This window comes from Coregonus clupeaformis, chromosome 18, assembly GCF_020615455.1.
Source record: "Coregonus clupeaformis isolate EN_2021a chromosome 18, ASM2061545v1, whole genome shotgun sequence".
Classification (NCBI taxonomy): Eukaryota; Metazoa; Chordata; class Actinopteri; order Salmoniformes; family Salmonidae; genus Coregonus; species Coregonus clupeaformis.
Window position 1 is genome coordinate 55,178,484 of NC_059209.1, and position 24,038 is coordinate 55,202,521.

Below are 24,038 nucleotides of genomic sequence, written 5' to 3' on the forward strand. Positions count from 1 at the left end.
GAGATTTGGTTTTGATGCATAAAGGGATTCCAAATGTTATTTAACAATATGTGCTCTGATGTTCCAAAAGTGAGCTAACAAGAGTAGCCCTCTTGAATATCTTCGGCTCTGGCCCCACCTCTCCAGTCAAATTAAATGTCATAACCTGTTAAAACAGATAATCTCATGTTTCAAGGCATTGGAAGCTGTTAAAGAATGGATACAAATATGCCAAGTGTCTTTCATTCACATATGTATCAAGCCATCATCCAATACATTATTGTATAAGATCCTATGTGTGTTGTGTTTTTTGTTACCACTATCAGGCTTCACAGATTGGTCGCCGTTTTTTAAACACACACACACACACACCTAAGTAGCCCCTTTTTGGGAAAAAATATCATTATTTTATTGATAAGCTAGCTAACATTGCTAATAATAAAGTAACTAGACTGTTTAACATTGACAATATGGTCAAACTAGCTACATTATCTATATTGATAAGTTTGTAATAGTCAAAAACTGATTTGTTGTCATCTTTTGGTTGAAAAGAAAAAGGTCAGTTGTGAAACGTCAACTCCGCAACTCTAGTAAGAATAATTTCTCAGAATTTCCCACTTGTAAATCCGATTTGCAGGGTCTTCAAGTGAAATGTCCCACTGGGAATGTAGGAGCAATAAGCCTATGAGAATGGGTTATGGCTGGTTTTCTACTATGGCACATTCTCTCTGGTAGTATAAGCCTAGGCCTACTATCAATGTATGTAAAGTTTAGACATATGTAAATGAAGATCGTAGAATTAGGTTTAAAAACGGTGTACATTTCTATTTATTTGTTTACATGCTCGCGTGGTTCTTTTGCGTGTCCCTCCCCCATATCAAATAAACGTGATTACGTTGCGTCTACGTCGCGCAGAATGTTGGGTTGAAGCAAAGACACTCTGTGGTTGAAGAATCGCGGCTATGGCGACTTGGCTCTTCTACGGGACGGATTGAAACTGGCCTCGGATATGACTCATATTTATTTCTTAAAGTGTAATTTATTGCAAACCCGGTGCACGGATCTTCAATTGAATATTTGGCATTTCCATTCTCATTGCTTTCTCCTTGGTGAGTCCGCCGGTTGTCTCCCTGCTTCGGTGTGTTTTGACAGAGGCCTCGGTTTTGGGGTCCGCCCTCCATCTCATAACAACAACAAAAACTGTTCCAGATAGAGAGCTAGATAGCAATTGCCAGTACTGAGTAGCTACCATGAATAACTATCTGTAGGGGAAGAAGAAGCAAAGCTACTTTGTATCCAAATAGCAAAACATTTATTTTGACCTGCCATCAAAGTCATAACGAGACATAGCATTCTCAAAGCGTAACGTTAGTTAGCTGCTAGCTAGGTATTGTTTCGATAGACTGGGTTTAACTAGCGCTAGTTAGGTAGCTAACGCGCGTTAGCTAAGATAGAAAGCTTGCGTAAACCGTTTGATACATTATCTACGATTGATCAGAGAAAAATATGGCTACTTGTTAACGTTAACTAGCTAGCTAGTACTACAGACTGCAATCGGGTAAAATGGTCCGTAGCAAATGTTTACATGGGGCGGTGATGTGCGTCGATAGTGACTGACAGAGAATAGAGTTAAAAACCAGCCTGCTAGCTAACGTTAGTTTGCTAATCATACGTTTATGATAATTCTCGCGAACTAATGTTAACGTTGTGTTGGCTAGTTAGTTATCTAATTATGGTGGTTGAAATGGCTGTTTTTCTACAGCTCTTTCGCGTTATAGTTGAGGCCGTTAGCTACCTGGTTTGCATTAGCTAGCTAACATTATGCCAGATGATAGCCGCTGCCTAGATATTCTAATTGCATGCCTTGTTAGCTAAAGGCAAACTGCTACCGTTCATCAGCAACGTTAGTTATCTGAAAGTTTATGATTTGATTAATTATTAATAATGCATAACCTTTAGTCAAATTATTGGGAATATAGATCACTCGTGATTCACGCAGCTAAAGCCAGACAGAGGACAGGCTCTTAACTCAGTAATACATATATTTCATTCTCGGCTGGATATTTTGGCAGAATTGTTTTGATAATGTCAGGCCTATGTGTCAGAGCATTACAGCTAGACTAACTTATGCATCTACTCAACCTTCACTTTCCCCAATAACCTCACACAGATCCTGTCTCTATTTCCTCATGATTTTAGTCATTTAGCAGACGCTCTTATCCAGAGCGATTTACAGTAGTGAGGGCATCCATTTTCATATTTGTTAGTAATGGTTCCCTGTGTGAATCGAACCCACAACCTTGGCGTTACAAGTACCATGCTCTAACAACTGAGCCACACTGGACCTCATATCCTCTTCATGTCACGGAGATTGGAAGTATTCACTTTGAGAGATGATGGTTTAAGCCTTTGGTTGAGTGCTACAGGTTCAGATTAGATGCATGGAAGTCACATGACAGGACCAAGGTGCTAAGGGGCTTAGCCTGCCCTGTGTGACTCTGAACACAGAGCCAGACTGAGCAGAGGCCATGGGTCACGAGCCCGCCCGCTGAGGTAAACATGCTCTGTTGGTGTGTGTCCGCAGGCCATAGATAGGTTTTATCAGTCAGTGCCAGCAGGGAGGTGCATGGTGCCTCTGGAGCATGCACTGCTACATAGCTCTCAGATCAGTGACAGAATTATGTCCCTTTAGGCTGTGCCTAGGTCTTCTCAATCTACACTGAACAAAAATGTAAACGCAACATGTAAAGTGTTGGTTTCATGAGCTGAAATAAAAGATCCCCGAAATTTCTCCAAAATGTGTGCACAAATTTGTTTATATCCCTGTTAGTGAGCGTTTTATCCTTTGTCAAGATAGTCCATCCACCTGACAGTATTTCTGTCTGTAATAAAGCCCTTTTGTGGGGAAAAACTCATTCTGATTGGCTGGGCATGGCTCCCCAGTGGGTGGCCTATGCCCACCCATGGCTGTGCCCCTGCCCAGTCACGTGAAATCCATAGATTAGGACCTAATTTATTTATTTCAATTGACTGATTTCCTTATATGAACTGTAACTCTGCGAAATTGTTGCAATATATTTTTGTTCAGTATAATAGGTTAATGTTCTACGCTTCAGAATGGAAGCCTTGGTGAGCAATGGGTGCAGTGGGAATTTTGTCTAGTCACTGCTAGGTAGGCCAAACCCAATGGCATGCTCCAGAGAGGGTGTGTGTGATCCTGAACCTGTCAATCAACTGGCTTCCCTTGATCAGGTTTCAGAGATTTCAGTCTTCAGGGTCTGACATTTTAAAAGCATTTAAATGTCAGATCCTGAAGAAATCAGGTTGCATATATTGAACAGAGATGAGACAATGAAGGTGCAATGTAAAGGTAAAATAATGCTAAATTGCTCTATTGTACAAAGAGTAGAGATGGATTTCTGTTTCATAGCTGGTTCTGTCACCATGCTCTTATGGTTGGTGTGTTGGTTCTGTATTGGTTGGGACCTTGTGGTATTTGACCTGGTCTTGAGCCAAGACCTACAGTACCATCTGGGAGAGTTTTTCAATTTTCTATTTGAAGTTAAAGATTACATGAACAGGTTTCTTGCAAAATATATATTTTTTAAATTCACATTGCCAAAATGCTTTATGACTAGACCTAAATATGAGATGTTTGGCAGTCTTATTTTTCTCATGCTCTGTGCATGAAATATAGCATAGTGTGTGTTTATTTTAATTTTAAAACGTGCCACTGTAAGATTGATGGTCGTGTTGATTGATGAGCATAGTAAACTGTGGCTAAAGTGTACAATACCCATATTACGTAAATTTCATCTTTCCATTCCGCAAATGTGTTTAAGTGGTGTCTCTCACATACTTGCAGCCTACTGTAACCACCAGCACAGCTATATTTACCAGGGAATGAAAGGGTCTATTGTAGATTGAATGTTCCAGTGAAAAGTAAGCTGTTTGCAATGTTTAGAAGAGTTTGCAAATTAACCATTTATTCATTCCTTATAACTAATTTAATGTTCTCTCTTTTCCTACAGAATTTAATGTCTTCACTCTAACTAAAATTTTCACAACGGGATCATCAGGATAGCACATCATCTGTTGCTAGTTCTCTTTGGTAAGTTGTAAAACCGGTGCACATCACAGTACTCACTACTCAAATTTGTTGAGCTTCCTATCGTTTTTAAGTAATATTGAAAAGAACATTCTGGTCTGTATGACATTTTCCACACGTGACACAGAATGACTGTTTGTGTGCCCTGCCCTCCAAATCCAGCTACTGCAGGGCATTACTCTCATCCATGTGGTCACTGTTAATGAGGGATTGTTTACAAGTGAACCTCTGGAATAAGATAAATGTTAAATTAAAAGACTGTGTTCCAGTTTTATGGAGAAATCAAATGAGATTGTTCTGTTCTGTAAGATGATGATGTAGTAAAGCATTCACAGCACCTCTCTCTCTCTCTCCCTGTCTTCCACTCTTTACAGACTGAGATTTGGGGTCCAGTGAGGAAGGCATGTGTTCCTTGTCCAGTGACTCCCACTCCTTCACAGGGGCCATGGTAAAGTGCATCCTCATCATGGGCTTTTTCTCTCTACCAGTACAGAATAGCTGCTATCTGTATGTGTCTGCATAATCGGGAACTCTCCATTGATTTTCAGCCTTTTTAATCAGCTGTGTTTACTGGTAGCCAGACAATTGCATCAGACACAGTGGCAAAGTTTCACCCTGTCTGCTGCCTCAGCAGTGACTCTTTGACTTTGACTGGAAGCCTTTGAGTGATATGGAGCAGTATTACATCCTGGTCATTCATAAAAGAGCATGTCTGACGGTATGTGTGTGTTACCATATGTGTGTCTCTGACCTGGTGTACCGTATGTGACTGTGTGTGTGCAAGGATTGACATTAAGGGTAGCCCTATAACACGGGGCAAGTGATTTGCCCGAAGGTCAAGTGCCTTTCAGACCTTAATGTAAATCGCTGATGTGTATGTGTGTCTCTGCCCGTGTCTGACGAGGTGTGTGTGTTATCCATTCCTGTGCCTGCCCCCTGGCTGGCTCCTGCAAAGTGTTACCCCAGCCATGCGTACAGGACACGCTGTGTCAGCTTGGCTCCTAGACAGGGGTCAGTTGGTTGGATGGTGGCGCTGAGGCAGCAGCCTGCAGGATATGCTGCCCCAGCCCTGGCCTTTATCTGTCATGTCTATGGACCGGGCCACTCTAATCTCTCTTTGTCCCTGCCAGTAGTGCCATCATGCTCTCACTAGACTGGACTCATAGACGGTCCTAACCTAACCGCCCATGGGCCCCAGGGTGCGGCTGACACCGACCAGGGCGAAGCACAGACCACAGTCTTCTACTATAGCCCTCTGTGTGTCAGAAGGCAAAATGCATTTTTTTTTTTGCCAATTTGGTCCCTGAATAAAAATAATTTAACTGATTCCGTGTTCATGCCTCACGTTCCCATCAAATAAATGTCCTCTGTGGGTTTCTAAAATATGCTAATCTTCTATTGGGCAGTAGATATGCAACATCTAAGAGCTCCTCACGTGTAGCATGGAAGGAGGCAGACAGTTGGCAAACGGATACCAGTAGAATGGATCTAGCTACCCAAATTCAATTTGGACCTGGAATGTTTTTAAAGACGCTTGGTTGTAAATAGATTACTTATGATATTTTCTACTTGGCGAGGTGTGCTCTGTAGCTGGTGTCTGTTTCTGGCTCAGAACTGGGTTGCCAGACATGCTTTAGTGTCATGTCAGGCTGCCAGCCAGAGGTGAGGCACTCTTAGCAGTGGACTTGTGTGTGTGGAGAATTGAGAGATTGCACAGGGAGAATTCAAGACAACACACCTATTGAGAGTTTGTTTTAGCATCAACACTCTCTTTACATTTGGCTTCATCATTGGCTATTTGAAAGCCTATTCAGTGAAGTTACTGTTAGAGGTATGAAAACTGATGAGGTTAAAAGTGGGAGTGGTTGGAGAATGGCTACAGTTGAAGGTGGTTGTAACCAGTGAATGGGGATAGTAGTGGACTATTGAGTTATTTTACAAGACACAGGTCATATTTTACAAGACACAGGTCATGACATTCCACATCATCAACTACATATTTTCGGATTGGCAGGAGGAGGAGGGGCAGGAGAGCATGGAATGTATCCAGGCCAATCAGATCTTCCCCAAGAAGCCCCCAGTCCTGGAAGAGGAGAGCCTGCAGGTGAGAACACTAGTTGTCTGGGCTGGTTAGCACAATGCCACATCATGCCTGTACAGTTAACGCAAAGTCATTGTTATACATGTGTCAAGTATGTGTAATGGTCATGTATGTACATAGGTGTGTATTTATAGGGCACCTCCTTTTCAAGTCATACGGTTCTGTGCCCTTTGATATCTTCCCTCCCATGGTGCCAGGTGCCCTTTCCTGAGCTGCATGGCGAGTCAACAGAGTATGTGGGTAGAGCGGAGGATGCCATCATCGCCATGTCCAGATACCGCCTCCACATCAAGTTCAAAGAGTCCATCGTCAACGTAAGTACTGCTGACTAACTAAGTAAAGGCTAGGGAGTTGATAGCACACAGTTTATCACCCAGCAGTAACACACACTTTAATTTCACAGACAGTGTCTGAAGCAACTCTGCAGCTGGCCAGTACAGTGAAGCCCTATTGTCTCCAGTCTGTGTGTGTATCATTACTTTTTATGAATGGAGACGTGCTGGGGCCAGTGACAGTATGCCACTACTGTTGTGGTGGCCAGGCAGACTGTCTGGAGAGGGCATTCAGATGGACTTTGTGATAGTCATTGGCAGCAGTGCCGCGTGACTGTTCTCAGCAGGTCTGCTTTTGCACTCAGTCCTTTGCTTTTCTCTTTCCACTTGCCGTTACCATGGTTGCAACGATCCCGTCAGTGATGCACAACACATTTGCCCTCTCCCCCTTTTGCCATGTTAGCTATATAGACACCATCTTTGTTACCAATGTGTGGTGAATCAAAATGGACATGTCATCATTACACTGGTTTTAGTATGGACAATTTCCCCCATTTACTAACAAATAATACTGCTTTGCTTCCTCTCACCATCCTGACATGGTATAGTTATAGTACCATCGCATAGTACCATAGTAATAGTATGATAGTAATAGTACCATAGTATAGTACCATAGCAATAAACAGCATTGCTGTACAGTTGTGCAGGTTCTGCTCCTTTTGGATCAGCATGATACAATGTATGGTATGCAAAACATGTAGACCTATGTCGCACATAATCTGCTTTGTTTTTAGATATAGGGCAGTTTTTGTTCCAGTCACATCCACACTAACGGTGTACTGATGTACACTAGAATGTTCCAGTTCTTACCACGTAGCTGACCTATTTGGTTTTAATCCATTGTCAGTCAATCGTGTTATATTGTACCTAAATGTCACTGTGTTCTCTTCACACATATTTGGATGGGATGGTAGAGCTCTGGCATCACATGGCTGTGGTTCATCGCTCATAAATCTGCCAGTGGGGCGGGAGGAGCAAAGAATGGAGCGAGATCTCAGTGAGGCAGGCTGTTAATTTCATTGTGTGGACAGATTAGAGCTGTAGATTACAGAGCAGGAATTTAAACAGAGATGCGGGATGTGAGAATGTAAGGAATGTGGCCAGACAACAGCCTCAACACAGACGCAGCGTTAACTGTTTCCCTTTTCTTCTTTATTATTCCTCCTGTTTTGTTTTGAACAACAGAGTGAGAGTTGTTGTGAGGTGTCAGTAAGTACCTACCCAGCAGCCCGTGCATGCACGGCGTGGTGCCCTGCCCACAGACTGGGCTGGGGTGGATGACATCATGGCGACGTGTGTGTGTGTGTGTGTGTGTTAACCCGTTGCATGGCATTGGACTGTTGGAATTGTGTGACAGCATTAGCTGCACTCCCCCTCTCAGAGCCACTACAGAACAGAACATGTACTTTGGGTGAAACTTTTAGTAAAAGGATACATTTTCTTTATAGTATCTCCATATTCAAAATCTGCTCATAAACTGCTTGTTCATAACACTAAGTAAAGTCATGTAGTTTAGATGATGAGGGTGTTTAATAGACAGTGTGGGGCAATTTACTGCACTATGATCCAGCAGTTTTACATAGTGAATCAGTACACGATGGAAGAACATCAAATCGGAAGGCAGTGCTCGAGGAGATGTAAAAATGACAACCCTTGCCTGGAAAATACAGTTTGACAACTAATGCAGCTGGTTTACGTTTGCAGCTGTAGGTGTAAAGGTGCAGCATGCGCTCAGATGGATTTCATGGTGACAGCAGTATAGCCTATAGCACTCCTGGCATGATCGGCATTATCACACTTGACATGAAACACTAACTAGCCTAGTAATTGGCTTTGAATTAAGACATTTCGTTGGTGGTGATATTGCACAAGCATTTACTGCATGTGCTTGTGAATTCTGCTGTCTTATTTTATGATAGCCCCTTGTTTGAATGTTGAGCACATGTAGGCCTAGAGCCTGAAGCTAGCTTATTTGTGTGAGGAAAAAAAGTCAGCCTGCTGGTTTGGAGATTGTGGTACACCAGAGTGTGACTGTGTTGTTCCTGTGTCTGTGTACTTCTTCTCTCACCAGGTCCCTCTGCAGCTCATAGAGACTGTGGAGTGTCGTGACATGTTCCAGCTCCATGTCACCTGCAAGGACTGTAAGGTCGTCAGGTAGGAGGACCAACTGAAACAATGCATACATGCATATTGCAAACGCAATTTTTTTCTCTCAAAAATGAGCTTGGTTTAGGTTTCTGATTGTGTTGCTTGTCTCCCAGGTGTCAGTTCTCCACATTGGAGCAGTGTCAGGTGTGGCTGAAGCGGCTGAGCGCTGCGGTCCGCCCTCCGTCCCGCCTGGATGACCTCTTCTCCTTCGCCTTCCATGCCTGGTGTGTGGACGTGTACGCCGGGGAGAAGGAGCAGCTTGGGGAGCTGTGCAGGCCAGGTACGCTGGTGGTGACATTGATGTCCTCAGACCTCTACCCAGTGGTGACAGACCTAAGTCCTCATCTCGCGTCTCCTCTGTGTCCCTGTGTGCCCCGTTAGGAGAGCATGTGACCTCCTGGTTCAAGAACGAGGTGGAGAGGATGGGCTTTGACACTCAAAACGCCTGGAGGATATCCGACATCAACAGCAAGTTCAGGTATGTGCAGCCAACCGCCCCCAAACAGCCTACATCCTACAGGGCTGATCTGATTACCAGGCCTCCTAGGGTAGTGGCATGATAACCGTCTGTTTTCACCCTGCTGCACACACTGCTCTGTGTGTCTGATACAGAGGTTGGTTGTGCTGTTGTCCTCCACTGGTGATGAGCCTCCTGTAGATAAGGGCCTAGCCCAGGATTAGGTGTCTGGTGATAGGGGTTTATTAGAGGCATCACTCAGCCTTTGCTCCTCCTCCTGCTCTAACCCCTGCCCCTGTCTCCTCTGGTGTTGCCAGGCTGTGCTCCAGCTATCCGCAGCAGCTCCTGGTGCCAGCCTGGATCACAGACAAGGAGCTAGAGAACGTGGCAGCCTTCCGCTCCTGGAAGAGGTTCCCGACTGTGGTGTTCAGGTGGGTCTGTCTGTCTGTCTTTGTGTAGTGTTGTTAGTCAGTGAGGGAGAACAGGGTTAGGTTGTCTGCGAATACAAGCAAAGAAGGACAACTCCTTTCACCTTGAGGTATGAGTAATGGGGGATTCTATCTTTGCAAAAGTCATGTTTTTTGGACCCAATCCTCTCACGAGACAGTGTTATTGACTCCGGAGGCCACATGGATCAGCATTGCGCCATGTTGTTTTTCCACACAGTGCATTTTTTTCAGTTATTTGTCTCCTGACTGTCCCATGCCTCTCCTCTCCTCCAGGCACCAGAGCACGGGGGCTGTGATCGCCCGCTGCGGCCAGCCGGAGGTCAGCTGGTGGGGCTGGAGGAATGCGGACGACGAGCACCTGGTCCAGTCCATCGCCAAGGCCTGTGCTGTAGATGGCAGCTCCCGCAAACACCTGGCCAACGGATCCTACACAAACGGAACCAACGGAACCAATGGAATCATCAGCACCAATGACCTCGTCGACACCGACTTCGGTCAGTCCTCAACATGCACACATTCTCACAAACATACCACACACACAGTGCTGAAGCAGCACCTTCCAATCTGTTTGTGTGGCTTTGCTGCGGACACTTGGTTGAGCAATGTGGCCTGTCGGAGCTTGTCTGGTAAAGTGAGGGGCCATTGACTCAGAAAGAGCAGACCACATAACTCAGCCCAGGTTCACTGTCATGTGGAGTGTTTGATTTATGTTCAATCAGATTTATATCAAATATTTTACCTGTTTTATTTGAAAATACTGACGGTCATAAGCTATGCAGAGATATAATTGATGTTGTGTCTCTGTGCGTCAGAATCGTCCCTGACGAACAGCTCGGAGGTAGAGACGCTGGCCATCCAGCCACAGAAACTGCTGATCCTGGATGCCAGGTCCTATGCAGCCGCTGTGGCCAACAGAGCCAAGGGAGGGGGATGTGAATGCCCAGGTAAGACAGCTCCTCTCTGGGCCAGTGGATCCAGGGGACTGAGGTCATGGGTTTGCACGGAAGCAGGTTATTGTCAACTTAATGCCAACAGAACAACTGTCCTAACTCACTATCCACACTGTTATGTTCTGCACTAAAGTAGTTGTTTTGGTAGTAATGATATGTTATTTTGCCACAAACTGACTTTCACCATCTCCTCCTCCATACAGAGTACTACCCCAACTGTGAGGTGGTGTTCATGGGCATGGCCAACATCCACTCCATCCGCAAGAGTTTCCAGTCCCTGCGCTTCCTCTGCACGCAGATGCCCGACCCGGCCAAGTGAGTTCTGCTTCTAGCACTGCAGTGGAGCTCCATTCAGACTGGGCTCACAATCCAAGATGTATTACACAAGCAGAAACTCTCTACCCCACTCCAGTTTGTTGTCATGGTGGCGTAGTAACTGTAGTAACTCCAGCTGTGTTTTGGCCTAGGCCACACATCTGGCTTTGGTTTAGGAAGCTGGTCCAGCCCCAAACTAAAGGATCTCTTTCCATCTGAACTCACAGAATGTTTCCCTTGAACCAAGAGCACATTGTTGAAAGTACTCAGACACAATAACGGCCAGTTTTTCATAACTATAAACATAATTCAATGAAACGGGCATATTAAAGATGCATATTTTTCATTTGGGACAGCTTGAAAACACCCTGTTTTATGTTTTGTTTGTATTAGAGCCTCTTTGCTCATTACATTTGGTGAAGGTCCTTAGTTTGTCATTAAGATGTGCAGTTGTGTTTATAAGTCAGTGCTTGGTGTGACTGAGTGTATGTGAGTGGTTTGTGTACACTACAGTGAGGCTGTGTATTCAGGAGATGATATTATTGTCTCTCTCCCTCTGTAGCTGGCTGTCTGCTCTGGAGAGCACCAAGTGGCTGCAGCACCTGTCTCTGCTGCTGAAGGCGGCCCTGCTGGTGGTGAACGCTGTGGACCGCGACCACAGACCCGTTTTGGTGCACTGCTCTGACGGATGGGACCGCACGCCCCAGATCGCAGCCCTGTCCAAGCTGCTGCTGGACCCATACTACCGCACCATCGAGGTAGGCTGGCTGGGGCGATCGTTGGGCCCTGTTGATCGATTGAATAGGATCATTTTACGTTGAGTAATAATTAGACCAGGGGTTCCCAAACCTTTTTGGCCCACGACCCCATTTTGATATCAGAAAATTCTCACGCCCCCTAATATGTGAAAAACATTCTAACAGTATTTTTTATTGTCTTCTCAACTCACCAGCACATACTTTTAATGTGGGGCTATGACAGTCAATTGCAAATTAGTCTGACGTAATGTATCTTATCTCACCACCACTAATGAGGGGTGTGCTTGATGCATGTTGCGTTGGAGCTTCTCAAAGTCAGTGAACGCACTGAAGTCGGAGTTGGATATTTCTGAGTTCCCAGTTGTTTTGAACGTGGAATTAATGCTTAGAGGGAGACGGCAGGGTGTTGTTCCCTTTGAGTCAGGAACCAAAACTCCTCCGTAGTGACCCGTGAATGCATTCACATGACAGCTCGATCAGCTGTTCGAGTTCACTTACCGGCATGTCAACTGAGCCAGGATCACAGTCAAACGGAGTGGGAAATAGGTCCCCAAAGTGCTCTTCCAAGCCTTGGAGGTGAGCAGTCATCACTCGTGTGGGACACTTATTGGTGCTGTTTTCTGTTAGAAACATGCACAGCCGAGGGAAGGGGGCATGGTTGACTTTTGAAAGACTCTCCAATAAGAATTCTTTCCTCTGAATCCACTGATTCAGTCACTCATCTGTAGAATGTTTTTGTATTTCCCCTGCATGCTTGCGTTCAGTTTCCCAAATATGTCTGTAACATAGGCAAGGAGACATTTTATTTTCATTACAGAGAAAGTCAACTAAGTCTGTTTTTTGCATCCATTGTGAATGACAACAGTTCCTCTCTCAATGCGAAAAATCTTTCCAACACTCCCCCTCGATAACCACCAAGCCTCGGTGTGAAATAGAACATTGACATGCTCTGATCTCCACATAGTTTTGCAAACAGGCGTGCGCGCAGTGGATGTGGTTTGATGTAGTTTACAATCGAAGTTACTTGTTGCAGTATATCTGAGTTCTGTGCTCAGCTCTTTTGACGCAAATTGCTCTCGGTGTATCATACAATACGTCCATATGGCAGAGGGAGACGTTCATAACTAGAGTGCAGAGTCCTGCCTGCCTTACCGCCATAGATGGAGCCCCATCTGTGCAAAAGGCCACCATTCGATCCCATGGAAACTGTTTTTCGTCAATATACCCGCCCAGTACGCTGAACATCCCCTGTGCCGTTTCATGCTAGGGAATTTCGAGACAGAACAATATCGTTGTGAATAGCATCCCCCGACATTTATAGCTAACAAAAGTCAATGCATGGGCATCTCGGCCCTCACAGCTAACGTCCATATCAATTGTGGCCGGTAATATCAATAGTGTGTGGTTTCATTGCGTAGTGGGCCTAGCCATTCACTGTGGGAGGGATTCAAGTGCAACGGTCAAGTGCAGCCTTTTCCTATGATCTAAGGGCGCTCTCTGGTTTAATTGTATCTTTTAGATTTGAATAATTTTCATTTAGATTTTTAAAGTTAACCACATTACAATGATTTTGAGATACAAAGACGATGTTATAATATATTTTTTTGTATATTACATATTTCTCCAAGATTTTGGAAGTTCTCCCGCGACCCCATTTTCATATCAGGCGATCCCACATGAAGTCGCGACTCCTAGTTTGGGAACCGCTGAATTAGACATAAACAGAGGCACATTTACATGGCTGGCAGAAATTCAGATTTGCCTGTATTGTCCTATTTTAATTAAAATGCACCTCTAACTGTTGATATAATCTCTCTACAGGGTTTCCAGGTGCTGGTGGAGACTGAGTGGCTGGACTTTGGCCATAAGTTTGCTGACCGCTGTGGCCACGGGGAGAATTCGGAGGACCTGAACGAGCGCTGCCCGGTCTTCCTGCAGTGGCTGGACTGTGTGCACCAGCTGCAGAGGCAGTTCCCATGCTCTTTTGAGTTTAACGAGGCGTTCCTGGTGAGGAGGAGGACCATAGACCTGAATGGAATGGAATCAAACTCACTTAGTCATTTAGAATCTGAGAATTTAGAGTTGGATGCAACTCAAATGTTTATATTTGGATTATTGTGAATTACAGTCATTTATTGGAGTGAGTTACTGTTTATATCCGGCTGTGAGACTGGGATCTGTAATTACTATGGAGAGTGTTGTAATGTTTTAGGCTCAGAGATGCATAGCATTTTTACTTTCACTATCATGATCATACCTGAGATTTGAGCATGCTCCTACATGTTTGTGTGTTTCTGTTCCTGTGTGTGTCTGTGCAGGTGAAGATGGTGCAGCACTCCTACTCCTGTTTGTTTGGCACCTTCCTGTGCAACAGTGGGAAGGAGAGGGAGGAAAGGCACGTTCGGGAGAGGACTTGCTCCGTGTGGTCACTGCTGCGACCAGCCAACCGCGCTTTGAGGAACATGCTCTACTCCTCCCACTCCGAGACTGTATGTCTGCTCTCTGTTTGCTCACCCCTTTATATTGGAACATTCCTACACTCCATGCCTCAGATACAATGGGGGACTTTTAGGGGACACCCCAGAGTGCTATAACTTATTATATTTGTCTACTTAAAATGTTCACAGTCCTGGACCTAAGCTGAATTTATGACACAAACAATTTGTTGACATTGTATTTTTTCTGTCTCATATATTTATTTACAAGCCCCTTCTATATCTAAAGTTGTGGCTGTCGTTGTAGGTGCTCCACCCTGTGTGTCACGTGCGTAACCTGTTGCTGTGGACAGCAGTCTACCTGCCCAGCTCCTCCCCCTCCACCCCCTCTGATGAGTCGTGTGCACCCTATCCTGTGCCAGGTGCCAACCCAGAGGACACGCCCCTGGGCAGGTGAGCCTGCCATTCTGCCCTTTCCTCCCTGATGTAAGATAGACCCGGGTTGAGGGCCCCACAGCATTACCTGCTCTATAACCTGCTCAGCTGGCCTAACTGCTTTTGACTTGCTCAATGATTGGTCTGGGAGAGGCACCGAGTTTTATCCTCTGCTTATTTTATCTCTCTTGATTTTGTCAGTGTCAGTTAACTATCTAGAGTCTAAGCCCTGTCTAAGCCAGGGTTATTATTTTAAGATGGTCATACCAAGGGTCATTTAGCTATTTGATGTAGAATTTTAAGACCTCTTAGGTATCAACAAAAATATATTTAAAAAATATTTGATGAAACATTGAATTTGGCATTACTGCTATTAGCCAATAGAAACACATTGAATAATAATAGTCATAATAGTTTGTAGGTCAAACCGTTTGGACGCTACATACGTTTTCGTGAGAAGACCGATTTTCGGGATTTCTCATGGTCTGACAAACACCGCTCTAGCTCTGCCACCTTTCACCGCAGATGCGGAAGGGTGGTATCGGAGGATGTGGTGGATTGAGACGCATTCCATGCATAAAAACATATCTCTAGCTTGTATTATGTTAATTAGATTTCTGCGGGCCGCAGAAATTGTAGGCTAAGGGTTAAGGCTGTTTACAACAACATACCACAGTTTTTTTGTGGCCATTGTTATCGACGATAACTGTGGTGAGGACGTGTTTAAAAAACAATGCTGAATACTTTCCATATTTTTTTTTCTGTGCAAGCTTAACTGTCTAGTTTTTCCTTGATTAATAGCTTATGGGAATATCGTTTAATCACTTGAGCTACGCTTCGCTCCGTATTTTCCATTTGTGGACATACTTGTCTTAATCCTGAACACTCTGTAATGATTAGTTGATTATATACACAGCCTCAGCTTCAATCATGAGGCCTCAATGACACTGAGCCATTGTTTTGGGATGAAAGGCTGTTTTTTCCACGTACTAATCAACTCAATTCCTCTTTCTTCCCTCGAAAGACATCCGAAGACCCGTTCCTTCGATAACTTGCCCAGCGCGTGTGAGCTGGGGAGCTCGCTGGCCCCCAACCGGCGCTCCAGTGACCCGAGCCTGAATGAGAAGTGGCAGGACCACCGGCGCTCTCTGGAGCTCAACATCGCTGTGGGGCCCGACGGGGGGGGAGCTCAGGAGCAAGATGGGTGGGCTAACGGCCAGTCTGGAGCAGCAGGGCCTCAGGCAGGCATGGCCGACTCTGAGCTGGAGGACAGCCCTGAAGGCCAGCAGACTGAGCTGAGAGACGGAGCCGCCAAGGGGTCATTAGCAGTAGGAGAAGAGATAGAGCTCTCCATTGAGCTGTCTGTGGCTGTGGCAGAGGGACAGATGGAGAACATTCTCCAGGAGGCAACGAAGGAGGAGGCTGGTGCCGAGACTCAGAGAGAGGCTAACGCTACTGCTGCTGCTGCCGTGGCTCAAACTCTGATCGACGCTAACGCTAATGGAACAGAGACAGAGAAAGAGGCCATGGCAAGTAATGCTGAGACTGATAAAGAAGCTAACACCAATGGGGCTGAGACTACTATCACTAATGGTCATCACCCAGGGAATGGCACAGATGAGCCTGAGGAGGAGTCTGGTGTCTCTCCAGCCAGTCCCCCCCTTCCCACTGATGTGTCCACAGACGTTCCAGAGGAGCAGGAGGCCCTAGAGAGGCGGGAGTCAGAGGAGCTGGTAGAGCAGGTTCTGGAGAACTGTACTGCCCAAGAGGAGCCAGAACACAACCCTACCCCCAGCCCAGCCCAGCCATCCCCTAGAACTTTGACCAATGGCTTTGGAGAGAGGACACCAGAAGAGCCAGAGACGGCTGTGAATCACCTCCCACCAGAGCCAGAGTCCAGCAGACACCTCTCAGAGGCCCTGGTGCAGGCTGACAAGAGGGCTTCCCTCATGGAGAGTTCCACAGAGACTCTGACTGAAGAGGCCTGCAGCAGGCCAGAGGCCCCAGTGCAGGCACCTGTCTGCCCAGGCCCCCAGCCCTGCACTGAAGGCAGGAGCCAACCCTCCTGCCACAGGAGAGTGAACGGGGAGGCAGAGCCAGAGCAGGGGGCATCCAGGACTTTAAATGGAGGACACAAGCGGCCCTCCGTCAGTGCCTTCCAGTCTTTGAGTGCTGAGCCCAGCAGGGAGGGTCTATGTAATGGTGAGAGCTCAGAGGGGGAGCCCTGCGGTGGCCCTCACTGGGCCAAGGTGAATGGGGAGCGGGCCCCACTGAGCCGCCAGGTCTCCCTGGCCTCCTGCAGCTCCCTGACCCTCCATCGCCGGGGCAGCTGCTCCCAGCACCGCTGCCTCCATGCCCTACTGGGGCGCCGCGCCGCCACACCCAGCCCCGAGCAGCCGGCCCGCAGCCATCTGGACGACGACGGGCTGACGCTCCACATGGACACTATCCAGCAGCGGCTGAGGCAGATCGAGGCAGGCCACCAGATGGAGGTGGAGATGCTGAAGAAGCAGGTGCAGGAGCTGTGGAGCCGCCTGGAGAGCCATCACCACGCAGCGTCCCTCAGGATCAACGGAGACATGGGAGACGAAGTGGTAAGACCCAGCCTCGCCCTGCAGAGAGATGACTTGGCAGTTAATTGCCGTGACAGAGTTGATTTGAGTGTGGATTTTCACAAACTACTTGATCAGACTGACAGTGCCGAGGATTTTTTGGGGGGGTATTTGTGAGAAGTAGATGAACCACTTGAGGAGAACCACTTAATTATTACTATTTAGTCAGATGTGAAATTACAAAGATGCTGAGTTTCTCTTGTCTCATTCCCTCTCACTCAGACCTCAATGACAGACTCGGAGTATAACCTGGACGCTAACTGCCTCTCACGCTGCAGCACAGAGCTCTTCTCCGAGGCTAGCTGGGAGCAGGTGGACAAGAATGACACAGAGGTAAGCTGCCTGGTCGAATGGGATGATACGACACGGGACATATAGAAGGAGTGGAAGCTGAATAATGGAGTATAGTGGCTGTAGAGATGCTAGCTGAGAACTGCCATTTGGCTGCCTGTTGCAGGTGACCCGCTGGTACCCGGACCACTTGGCAGCCCTGTGCTACGGGTGTGAGAGTAGGTTCTGGCTCGCCACCAGGAAGCATCACTGCAGGTAACCAACCACTGGCTCTTATCCATGCTATGGTTTTAACTAGGCCCTGGATGCCCTCAGACACATTACTATCACTTCTGAGCTGATGAGACTTAGCTAAGGAGACACTCCCTCAGTTCAAGCTTGTTGATTTCAGTTTGTTTTCTACTCGTGTTGTTTCTTTCCCCCTGAGTTTCCTGCATTTTGGTTTGCAAATGTGATTTGCAATATTATGCCTGCAGGCGTCACTGATAAATGACAATGAAAGTTGTCATTCTATCATTACCATTCTGTTATAGAAGGCAAACATTTCGTTTTTTCATCATAGGTCAGATGAATGCATTGCCTCTTTTGGTTTTCTCATTTCCTCATTGTTATCCTCTCTACTTCCTGTTTTCTGGGGGAATGTGGGGCAGCTTCATTTCCATGCTGCTCCAAAAGCTGCATATCAATATGCGTTATCAGTGCTTTTGGCCTACTTGTTTAAAATCATCATTTGTTAAGCCATAGTCAGCAAACTAGTTTACCCGCACCATTTTTGGTCCCGGTCCAACAAAATGCTCACAAGGCCACATTGTAGCCTGAATACAGTGCAGATTTGGTTTTTTTCCCTGTTAGGCAAACTGGAGCTGTGACGAGGTATTTTGGCTTTGAACCCAGCTGTAAATGTCTAAACTAACAATTAGCTTGGTGACAATATTTTAGCGTATGGGTTATTTGTAACACTGTGTAGGGATGATTGCAGACTTATATGGTGTAATTTAGTGATTGTTTGAATGTGTAGCCTAAATCAAGGCCATTCAAGACAGACCTTTTCATTCTCGGTGCTACTGGTGTCGTCTAGTCAAGACCATGGTGAAGGAAAATTGTGGAATGTTTTTTTGAATCCGTGCCAAAATGGGAATAGCCTATAACAAGGTGTACAGTTTGTTAGATATGGAGAGTAGGGGTTTTACAGTATCTAAGTGAGTGTGGTAGGGAGAATTGTAGCCTGTTGTCTGTCCTTGCAGTGTAGACTAGATGAGATGGCAGTGCTTGTGAGTCTGGTCTGGGCCAATCTCTGATGGTTGCGATTGTTCCATTCTCTACCCCCCTCTCCTCCACAGTGACAGAGAGCCTGTCCAAGAGGCCTGGTGAGATACGGCTCCACTGTCCCATCTCTCCCCGCTCATCTACCCTCCCTCTAACCATGCATCGCTCCACCTTTTTGGTTGACTTCATCCTAACCTAACCCACCCCATACTGAATGGCTTTACCCCACTCAGTCTCTTTGTGTTGGCAGTATTCTCTTCAAGAAGCTCTGAGATGGCTGTCACATGACCCTGATGGCCAGCTCCTGTCTGGTCATGTGGGACGTATGAGCATGAAGCTGAGAGTGGCTGGCAGATGTCTGAAAAAAAGATGTATTAACAACACACCTGTTTTTCATGGCGGTGCAAGGGGTGCATTTAGTGAGAGTGCGCTATATGGGGAGGTTGAGGTTTTCAGTCCTTTCACCAATACTTCCACCTGGAAATGTCTAATCGGTGGCCTAAGTGTTGAGCCGCTAGTCTGAAAAGATACTGATCCGCAGGAGCATGGTCCCCACCCCGCCATAGCACCTCATTAGACTGTACCTAGACCTGTTCACATCCTGTCAGAATGCTGCCCCCTGCATCTCACCCTTCACCAGTACAGCATGCTACAGGAGTCCACTCAGAGTGCTTTAAGACGTGTATGTGACCAGGCTGGATGTAAATGTTGCAGGGGGGAATTTGTCTGTTTATATTTACTCTCAGGACCACTTGAAAAGTAGAATTTCCACTATGAAATGCTGCCATTGTGGTGTGTGTGTGTGAGGCAAGCATGGTCTTAATTTAGAAATATACGCATGGTATGAGCTCTGCATTAGTTACCTTATGAATAGTTACTTGAAGTCAATAAAGAATAAATATATATTTATTTAATTATTATGAAGTTGAGCTGTGTGATTTGCTTACCTGCCCAACAATATTGATCCCTGATGCGATTGTTCTGTACTCATAGCAGTGAGGATACTGTTTCTTATCAGGGTCTCAGTATTACAAGTTATGATGATTATAAAGATTGTACACTACATCTTTATCAAAGGGTCTTACTCTTAAATGATGCTTGGGTTTTTGTCTCATACCCACTCACTGACTAAACAGCCCCTCTGTGAGCGAGCCTGAACCTGTGCTGCCTCTCTGTCTCCCCCTGTAGGAACTGTGGGAATGTATTCTGTGCCAGCTGCTGCGACCAGAAGATCCCTGTGCCAAGCCAGCAGCTGTTTGAGCCCACCCGTGTGTGTAAGACCTGCTATGGCAGCCTCCAGATCAATACAGCTCCCAATCCCATGGAGCTGGAGGAACCCATCAGAGCCAGCTCAAACTAAGGCCATGGGAGGGGCTTGGCCGGGCCTCCCAGCCAGCTAGCCAGCCAGCCACTGACACAGCCAGGCACACTGCTGAGAAGCCCAAGGAGCTGCAGAATGTCCCATGTACGTGTGTGTGCTGCAAAATATGGATTTTCATGTATATAGGCCTGCAATGCCGGATGTAGTGGAGGAGGTGAATTAGGTGTTTTTGCGAGATGCTAAGCACTTTGAATGGTGGTTATGCACAGGAATGAATAAATGGCCAGGCAGACAGATGGAGGGAGGGGTGTGACAACACACAGGACTGCTGGTAGTGTTTGTGGAGGTGGTGTTGGACTGGGACTGCGATGGAGCGAGGATGGCGTGCCTGGTCCCGCTGGCCAGGGGGGCACAAGAGGGTCATCTCTGAATGATGCTGCAAAGTCTTTTTGAGGGCTTGTATTCATCTGAAACATTTAAAAATGTTTTTTTACAACACTCATATTTCTCTCTGACAAGAGTAGTACCATCATCCATCCCCTAGTGACAGCTCCAGTGCTTCAGGAACCTCTTCCAGTGTCCAGAATAGGGCTGGACGGTGATGGCAAGACCTTCCATTGACTTCTGGGGAACACCTGGATGAACTTGGGCAGAATTCTAACTTGAGTTATGTGTCTGAAGTTAGGACTCTGCCCTAAGCAGGGAGAGGATTGGTGAGTCACTAAGATCTAGCAAGTGTTAGTTTGAATGGCATCAAGGTATGAATCCTCACCTAACTGGCTCCATTTTGCCCTCTCTTGGCGTGAATAGGTGCCATAAACCGATAGCAGACAGAGTGTAGATCAGGGGTAGGCAACCCTGTTCCTGGAGTGCCGCAAATACTGCAGGATTTTGTTCCAACTAGGCACCACGCCTGACCAACTGAGCTAACTGATCAGTTTAATGGTTGCCTAAATTCAACACACCTGGTCTTCCACAGCATCTGATCTGAGTGAAAGCATGGTGGCATTGTCACTTGAGATCAACTACATAATAAGCTCATGGGTTTTGTCTGCCAGGGAGAGGCTGTGGAAATGAGCTCGTTAACTCTGCCTTCATGTCCTTCACTTAAAATTAGGATGACCCCCCCTCCCAATTTACCCAGCAGGCACTGGGATCATGGTGGTGCTGAAGAGGACATGACATCATGTTGTTCCATCCATCACAATCATGGTCAAATAGGAAGTGATGTAATGGTTGTTACAAAGAGATGTGCGTCTGTCATGTTTCTGTATCAGTTTCCTCCTGTAATGACAGGAACACATTTAACAATATGTCCTCGTCAGCAGGAGGGGTGAACTAATTACCCAACACTGACTGGTTACTTAGTTACTCTTTTGCTAGTTGTTGAACATTACTTTTATTTTAGGGCTTTCATTAGAGCCATAAATGCATCACAATGTTTCCCTTTGAACATCCTCATAGCCACCATTGCATCATGTCCTTTAAACCAAGAAAGTGCTGTACAAGGTGATGAAATGTATAGTACAGTGTCTGTGTGGACCTTCCAGTGACACTAGAGGGTGCGCTTCTCCTGGCTGGTTAGTGCAGTCTTCACCAGCTGAAATGAGAAGAGTAGCTTATTTTATCTCCTCAGAGACACCCTGCCCAAGGGCCATTCAATGACCTCCTCGCAGATACATTTTTGTAAAATAAATGAATAAATAATAAATGAAATAATATATTCACATAGGTATATAGAATTTAAGAAACTGTATAGAATCCTTGAATAGTGGTTCACTAAATTAGTCAGCAAAAGTTTTTTTATTTTTTATTTTTTAGAGTTTTTCTTTTAGTTGTTGATTGCAGAAAAAACGAAGATGGATTTTTTTTCCAAAGAGGACGTGTTTCTGTTTTGATGCTGCCGTGGTTTTACCTTTTAATGCTATCAGTACCTTTTCATTATTTATTGATGTTTTATTTTTGAATTGTTCTCTCAAATGTAGACAATTCGATTGCCACAGGATAATCAGTGTTTATCAGTAGTGGATCTGAAGATTACCCAAATTAATAAGAGATGCCTATGCACTGACACACTGGTGGTCCAAAACAAGCAACCCTTACTATACCCCCACCCCCCTACTCACATACGGTCACGCATACCCCACTCATACATGCACACACACTACCTCTACCAAACACGGATACAGACAGGAGGTCCACTCATACATGGACACGGAGATCGTCTCCCTGCGCTTACAGTAGTTGATATTTGCTTTTTAGATGTTCATCGTCAAGAATGGCCTTTGTTATTAATGATTTTGTGTTTTACAAGCTATCAGTTGGAGCATTAAATGTACAAAACAACCCTAGACTATCTCCTGCTCAAGACTGCCAATCATTAATACTGACACTTGTTGTACTAGCAGGACACTTAATTGAGTCACAGGATTTCAGCAAATTTGGTTATAATTCACTCATCTCTATCTGATCAGCCAGCCTATGTGCAAAAGGGCCACTGTATAGTTTGGACAGCCATTTTGTGAACTATTTGAGGGACAAAACTCTAGACTGTTGATCTCTTTCAATGCCTCTTTGAATCACTTTTAGCATATACGTTTCAATGGCTGGGCTGAGTTGAGTAGTCCATAGCTTCAGATCTCAAAGCCATGCAGCTTTTTTTGGTCATCATTTCCCAAACTGAGGTTTGAAATTGAGGGCTAAATAAGGTAATGTTCCTTTTGCCACTCATTTACTTCTGGCTTCCAGCAGTGTCCTTGCCTCCCTCTGCCATGTCGAGGGCAAGGCTAGTGGGTATAGGGCCGATTCACCATCACAGGCATGATGGGCACCAAACTTGTCTGTCCAACAATCCATGAATGTGAATGGTATAAAGATTCAAGTGACAATGTTTTTGCACAACATTTAAGTTTATCAGAGTATACACTGCCACAGAAATAAATCTAACAATAAAGCTGAAAATGAAAGTCTGATGTTCTAGTCAGTATTATGTCACCCACAGAGGGACTCCTGAGGAATGAGCCGGCTTTTGTTTTGGTGCTGTTGTGGTGCATAGCTGGATGTGATGGCAATATGTGGTAGGGGTTGGAGTTACGCATTGTCTGTCTGGAGGATCCCTCGCTTTGACCAGTTGGGTTTTTAGTGATCTTGGTCTTCTGCTTATTACTGTTCACTCGTGCACATCACGTAGCTTCCTGTAGGACGCATTGCTGCAATGGCACAGTAATCAGGTGTAAATGCAAGTGTTTTTGCACATGTGTACAAGATGTGTGTGTATGCATGTCTCTGTATGTCGGAGGGAGACTGGTGCCAAGCAGTTTTAATACAGGTCTAACAAAGGGATCACTTATGGGCTTTTCTTTTCCACCTTTTCCAAGCACTTTCAACCTTCTCATGTCTCTCTGTCCAATAAGAATTTGTAGCTGTTTCCTGTAACAAGTGCTCCTTGTTTAGTATCTATTTTGTTTTGTTGAATTGACTTTAAAGAGCATTACATTGATGTAGAATGAAAGGAAAATAAAATGGGTCATTTGCTAGCCGGAATAAATTCTCATGCAAAAGTTATTGATATGTATGCTGTATGTTGCAAAAAAGGACACATCTTGAAACATTGCCAGGGTAGCTCAATCATGTTTAATGTGTGTACATTTTCAAAAATCAAGAAAACCTTTAGTTATTGTGTTGTATCGATCTATACTCATTGAATGCAAAATCATGTGAATACATGACAGAACAACACAAACCCAAAAATCAAGGTAAACAACTACTTCTGCTCTAAAATACTCATGCTCTTGGATGTGACAAATGAAGCTTTTTTGATTGTTTGAAAAAGAAGCGATAAACCCTGACAATTACTGGACTTCATAGATAATTCACTGCACAGAAGTAAGAACAGGACATCTGTACCATAAGCAGCTGCAGGCAGCAGACTCCAGAAAAAGCTGAGTGCATGGTTAGCCAGCTCCACTGCCTGCTGTTTCAAATCAGACAAAGATTATAGGCTTATTATTCATTTTAGGTACACTACTGTTCAAAAGTTTGGGGTCACTTAGAAATGTCCTTGTTTTCAAAAGAAAAGCAA

At 45.3% G+C, this 24,038-nt stretch overlaps 1 protein-coding gene across 5 annotated transcripts; it reads left to right on the forward strand.

Annotated features, from left to right (window-relative positions):
* Positions 1-909: 909 nt before the first annotated feature.
* LOC121551917 (myotubularin-related protein 3) lies at positions 910-23,521 on the forward strand. 5 transcript variants are annotated; one of them, XM_041864594.2, is made up of 22 exons: positions 910-1,088; positions 4,011-4,090; positions 4,462-4,535; positions 6,102-6,191; positions 6,386-6,502; positions 7,706-7,729; positions 8,592-8,674; positions 8,782-8,948; positions 9,050-9,146; positions 9,443-9,556; positions 9,848-10,068; positions 10,387-10,518; positions 10,728-10,839; positions 11,402-11,597; positions 13,419-13,604; positions 13,916-14,086; positions 14,340-14,485; positions 15,492-17,061; positions 17,302-17,412; positions 17,537-17,625; positions 18,711-18,737; positions 19,825-23,521. In XM_041864594.2, the coding sequence occupies exons 3-22, from the start codon at positions 4,491-4,493 to the stop codon at positions 19,994-19,996; spliced, it is 3,870 nt and encodes a 1,289-aa protein (XP_041720528.1). In that variant the 5' UTR covers positions 910-1,088; positions 4,011-4,090; positions 4,462-4,490; the 3' UTR covers positions 19,997-23,521. The 5 variants fall into 5 exon arrangements, with proteins under 5 accessions (XP_041720528.1, XP_041720530.1, XP_041720529.1 ...); XM_041864596.2 differs by lacking the exon at positions 18,711-18,737; XM_041864595.2 differs by lacking the exon at positions 7,706-7,729.
* Positions 23,522-24,038: the final 517 nt, after the last annotated feature.